This window comes from Ipomoea triloba, chromosome 3 (assembly GCF_003576645.1).
Source record: "Ipomoea triloba cultivar NCNSP0323 chromosome 3, ASM357664v1".
NCBI lineage: Eukaryota > Viridiplantae > Streptophyta > Magnoliopsida > Solanales > Convolvulaceae > Ipomoea > Ipomoea triloba.
The window spans coordinates 3,004,204-3,010,356 of record NC_044918.1 but is presented as its reverse complement, the minus strand read 5'-3'; the positions used below and the strand labels follow the sequence as shown (position 1 = coordinate 3,010,356).

Sequence of the window (6,153 nt, the reverse complement as noted above, 5' to 3'; positions counted from 1 at the left end):
AGATCCTAAGCTAGCCACTTGCCAATATTTGAAAACTTACTATGGTGGATGTCGTGAGGCGTTTAACTTAAAAGAAATGTATTGAGATAATGAAACGTTCTTGAAAAGTTCACATAATCTAAAATGTGATTTTCATGGATGTTAAATTGAAGGGTAAACTGAGTGTACACAACCAAAGTCGTAAATGTAACACCACTTTCATACCTTTGCTAACGGAAGACCACATGTGGTCTTTTTTTATACTCGGGGGACATTTGCTGGTCACTTTTAAATACTCGAAGGATGTTTGTTGGTCATTTTATACTCGGAGGACGTTTACTGGTAATAGTACAATACTCGAAAGACCATGGGAGGTATAACTCTTCTTAAAATTATGTGAGGTAATTTAAACCAAATGCTTAGTACGTGTTTTGTAACTATTGAGCAAAGGATTAAAGAGTTGAGTCCAAGTATCATGTCATCAAAACATGACATTGACTGCTATGTAAGTATAAGAAAATAAATGTATACATTCACTACGAGTTATAACTTTTAGAATAGTAGTAAACGCTTGATTTGATTATTTAGTATCCTGGCACTGAAACATATCATTGAAATAAAATTAAACGCTTGATTTGATTATTTAGTATCCTGGCACTGAAACATATCATTGAAATAAAATTGTGTTAACTGAGTAATATAATGAGGATCAATAACATGAGAAAAAAAAAAGAGGAAAATAAAAAATGTGAAGATCGTTTCCAAGATTGGTTGTTAACACAATCAATCGCAAGCTAAGCACGAAATAACTAACTAACAAAAGTGGTCTTCAAAAGCTGCTGTCTGGTTTGCACCTGCCTTTAACAATTTATTTATGGTTGATAGTCTTAAAAACAAGTCCATCTTTTGATTTTTGACAAATGTCACCAACTATATACAAAATAATTCTTATTTTGATTTATTTATATTAATAAATACAAATTTTATTTAGTAGCTATTATTGTACTTTTTAAAAATAATTGCATAAGAGGCTATAGTAACAAATTATTATTATTATTATTATTATTATTGTTATTATTATTATTATTATTATTATTATTATTATTATGAGAATACATACAGTCACTATTCGAATGTGTGTACTGAATAAACCTTGCTCATATGTAATAGCTTGCAAATTATGCAGGAGAAGTAAACCAAACACCACATATGGCATGATCGTTCAAGGTGTTGACAAGAATAGTTCTTGTGACATTTAGATGCAAGAAACATGCTACACTTACTTGGCTACCCATTTTGAGGCTCATCATCATCAATTATCATATCATCATCATCAATATGATTATGTGAAAGGTAATTTTATCTTTTGAATATTTATTATATTTCTCAAAAGTATTTTATTGTAAACATTACTCCGTACATTTTAATTTAAAAATATTACATTTTTCCTCAAACGTATTACACATTCCCTTATATATAATTAACAAAGGTCACACTTGCGTGAGACCGTCTCATAGATCTTTATCTGTGAGATGGGTCGGATCAAGATTAAATGTAATACTTATTCATGATTTAGTATTTCATTTGCTAGTATAAGTATTATATTTCATCTTGACCCGACTCGTCTCACGAATAAAAATCCGTGAGGCGATCTCATACAAATATTTGCCAATTAACAAACAATTTATTCTTGATTAATATATTTTCCAGCATAAGTATTACATTTTCATCTTAATTTAACCCATCTCGCAGAAGAGTCAAGACAACTTATTTTCATCCACAAACCTTAGTTTTTGGTCACTTTTGTGGTAAAAAATTGAACATACAGCAGTGAATGAATGATAAAAGTATATGTGTGGGACTCTAACCTGTGTGGTTTAATTTGACCAAATTATTTTAATTATTTTATAATTCTATGTCGATACCAACACTTGATAAGATATACGCAGATATTGAAAAACTCCATAAACGAACCACGAGTGAAGGCTGAAAACGAAATGATGATTTTTAAGTGTGGCTTAAATTTAAAAATTAAATAAGTCCTATAAGTGAAGCGAACACTACCATTAAGCCCTAAGCTCCTAACTTTAAAATAAAAATAAAAAATCTATTCAAACCCCTTCAACTTGTAAAAGAAATTACAATTGAGTCACAATGTTTCATATTCAACCGGTTACGACATATTTGATATTGACTAAATTTTTATATGTACACACTTTTATTCAAATGTAGTGGAAATTGTTCTAAGTTTTAATCTTATCTATTCTTCAAATCATCACGACATTTAAATAAATAAAAAACGTATAGAAAATATGACAATACCAAATCAACAATAACCTGGTAAATAAGGTTAAGATTATATTGCACCTACCTTTTTTTTTACCAGTTTAAGGAATATTGTTGTTAAAAAAAATAAAAAATAAAAAATAAAAATGATGAATGTAGTACTCTTGACCCGTTCTCATTCCCATAAAAATTAACGAAGACCCTACTAAAAGGACAAATATTTATACGCTTTTGTGGAAGTCTAGAGATGTTGTCCACGTACTCCACAGTGACATTACAAAAAAGAGTTAAATTCAATTTGACCCTTAAATTTTCCAATTTTAGCACTTAACTCCCTATAATTTTTTTTTCTTTCTTTACCCTCTCTCCACTTTTACTTTTTCTTTTTTTTTTTTTGTTTTTTACGAGAAAAATTCACAGTCTCTATCTGAGGGTGTACACGACCACAAGAAAATAAACGAGTTTAAGTTGCCAATAGCTGACCGGCTTAAACCAAGAGGGCTAAGATTCGAACTTGTGACCTTGTGGTTACAAGTTTGTATCCTTAGTCATCTTAGCTATGTTTACCCCTCCTACCCTTTTATTTGGGTGAAAAGAAGTTGGCATCATGACATTTTTGAGTTCTCCAAGGGTAGCCATAAAACAAGATTGATGTTAACAATTGCAGTATATTTCAATTTAAATAAGAGTTAATGACGGATTTGGTCTCTTGACTATAACGAAATTATTGATTTGATCATCGACTATCATTCTTACCAAATTAAGTCATCAACTTTGAAAATCTTACCAAGTTTTGTCATCCGTTATCATCCTATGGCTTAAATTACCTATCATCTTACGGCTCAAATTGATGGAAAGACGAAATTGGGTAAGGATGATAGTCGAGAACCAAATCGATCATTCACTCTTTAAATAATTTTAAAGCATATATTTTTTGAGTAGAATAATAAAATGCATGCCTAAGGGCTCAATTCCAAACAATAGTGAGAAAAGAAAAACATATGCGATAAAGAGATAGGGAAATTCGCGTATGTTAAGTGTTAAAGTTTTATAACTTTAATTAAGGGAATAATATACTTATTTCTTTTTAAAGTGTCAATATAAATAATTTATAGTTCACAAAATATGATATTGGCTCTGTTTTTTTTTTTTTTTTTTCCACCGTTTCATTCTCAATTCTTTATTTTTAAATTAGAGAAATATACAAATAAAAAATATATGAGAATAGGGAGTAAACAAATAATGAATAGAGAGTAAAAGAAAAAGATAAGAACCACAAAAAAGAATTAACGTACATCTTCAAAGCAGTGTGGTATAAATGTGTAGCAATTGACAAGTCGGGCACCGACTGGCTGACCCTGACTCGGTCATCCAGTCAAAACTCAGCCGACTCGGTTTTTTCTATTTAAAAAATAATATTAACTATAAAATAACATTTTTTTTAAAAAAAATTGAATTTATGAAATACTCGCCATGCCAGCTCTACGAACAATTGGACTGCCCTTTTTAAACGTTCAACGGTCAACGTTCAAATACTGCTACAACGTATACCCTCATTCCAACCTTAATATTTTGAACGTTTCCCCATTCCTACCTTTGACCCACGTTAAAGGGTATATATATAAACATTTACTCCCCCCATTCCATTCCATTCCATTCTCCCCCAAACAATTTCATCATTTATAACATACCTCATCTTAGCTAACATACATACCAATAATTCAAACTTTTTTCTAACTCGAAGATCATATCAGAGTTTAACAGCTTTAAAGTTCGAGTCTTGTGAACGGATCAGATCATATCAGAGCAGAAATGACTTTTTTGAAGAAGTTTCGCAAAGCGGGGCGTGGTGGCCGGAAAAACAAGATTTCCGGGCTAGATTCACTGGAAGAGCTCAGCATCCCCACGAATTTTATATGTCCAATTACGCTGGACTTGATGAAAGATCCGGTGACATTGTCCACCGGAATCACGTACGACCGGGAGAGCATCGAGCGGTGGCTGGAGGCGGGGAGCAAGACGTGCCCGGTGACGAATCAGGCGTTGACGACGGCGGCGCGTGATCTCATCATACCCAACCACGCCATCCGGAAAATGATCCAAGGGTGGTGCGTGGAGAACAAGTCTCACGGCGTGGAGAGGATCCCGACGCCGAGGATTCCGGTGAGCCCTTCCCAGGTCTCCGATATTTGCGCGAGGATGGAGGGCGCGGCCCAGCGCGGGGATGACGTCAAGTGCGCGGAATTTCTCGAGAGAATTAAGGTTTGGGGGAAAGAGAGTGAGAGAAACAAGAAATGCATTCGGGAGAACGGCGGCGGCGGCGCCTTGGCGGCGTGTTTCGAGATCTTCTCCGGATTTTCCGGCGCGAAACACGCGGATTTGTTGAAGGATTTGCTGTCCGTACTAACGTGGATGTTCCCGGTCGGGGAAGAAGGCCGGTCGAAGCTAGGGGCAAAAACGTCATTACGTTGCATGGCATGGTTTTTGAACGGCGAGGATTTATCCGCCATTCAAAACGCACTTATAGTCCTCAAAGAATTACTCCATTTAGACCAAAATTACGCCAACGCCCTACTCGAAACCAACCAAGACATCCCCCAAGCTTTATTCAACGCCGTGAAAGTACCAATCTGCCCTTCCGACAAAACCACCACCAAAGCCTCCCTCACCGTCATCTACCACATGATCACCTCCCAACCCAATGGCAAAACCGTCATTTCAAATCTCCTAGCCGCCGGTCTAATCTCCGTCCTCCTGGAAATCCTAGTCGACGCCGATAAAAACATCTGCCAAACGGCGTTAGCCGTATTAGACGGAATCTGTTCAACTCAAGAAGGGAGGGAGAAGGCTTGCAATCATCCGTTAACGATGCCGTTATTAGTGAAGAAGATCATGAGGGTTTCAGAAGTGGGCACGGAGCTATGCATCTCCACAATATGGAAGCTTTGCAAAGGTGAAGACGAAAGGGCCGCCATTGAAGCGCTGGAATTAGGAGCTTTCCAGAAGCTTCTGGTGGTGCTGCAAGTTGGGTGCGGAGAGAAAGCGAAGGAGAAAGCGACGGAGCTGTTGAAGCTGATGAATCTGTATAAGGATAGAGTTGAATGCTTGGACTCGTCCACCGGATTCAAGTATTTGAAACGGTCTTACTGATCGGAGACTGGCCGGAAAAGTAAACAATTTTGTTGTGTTTAGGTTAGGCAATTCCGTACATAGATGTATACAGTCATAACTTATTCACGCAGCGTTTAATCGCACAATGAAAATTATTATTGGAAAGATATTTGGTTTACTCCCAACTTTTACTCGTGTTCACATTTGATTGGATAAAAAAAAAAGAATGGATAAATATTTTGATCTCTCTATTAAATTTAGCAATAAGGCATGCCATGTCATAGAGAATAGAAAATAAGGGTAGGAATTAGGAGTACTTTTAAAATTACTTAATTTTTAGGTGCCTAGTAATATAGTGTCAATGGGTATTATGTTATCACTCATAATATGTCTAGTTGTATTAAGTACTGAGAATTTGTGATTAGACTTGTTTGTTTTATGACTACCGGGTAGTCGATGGAAGGGCAATACCACCGTCAATAAAAGTCTAGGGATAGCCTCAGTAGAGTCATCATGATTTACCCTTCCATTTCACAAATGGCCGGGGTTTGGGGGCGCTTGGGGTGAGCGATTTCACCTTTCGTCACAAGAGTATAGAAGATAATTTGGAGAGACTAGATATTTTATTAGGAAAAATTGAATCTATTTTACCTCAAGAGGGGATATTTATACAAGAAGGCTCTGCATTTGAGAGGAAAACTAGCTAATTCCTAAGATCTCTCTATTAGGAAACCTTATTACATTTGGAATAAAAAGTAGAATCCTATTAAGCAACTC

General features: G+C 35.6%; 1 protein-coding gene across 1 annotated transcript; it reads left to right on the top strand.

Annotated features, from left to right (window-relative positions):
• Positions 1-3,922: 3,922 nt before the first annotated feature.
• LOC116011895 (U-box domain-containing protein 21-like) lies at positions 3,923-5,561 on the top strand. The gene has a single exon (XM_031251322.1). The coding sequence runs from the start codon at positions 4,078-4,080 to the stop codon at positions 5,413-5,415; it is 1,338 nt and encodes a 445-aa protein (XP_031107182.1). The 5' UTR covers positions 3,923-4,077; the 3' UTR covers positions 5,416-5,561.
• The last annotated feature ends 592 nt before the right edge of the window (positions 5,562-6,153 follow it).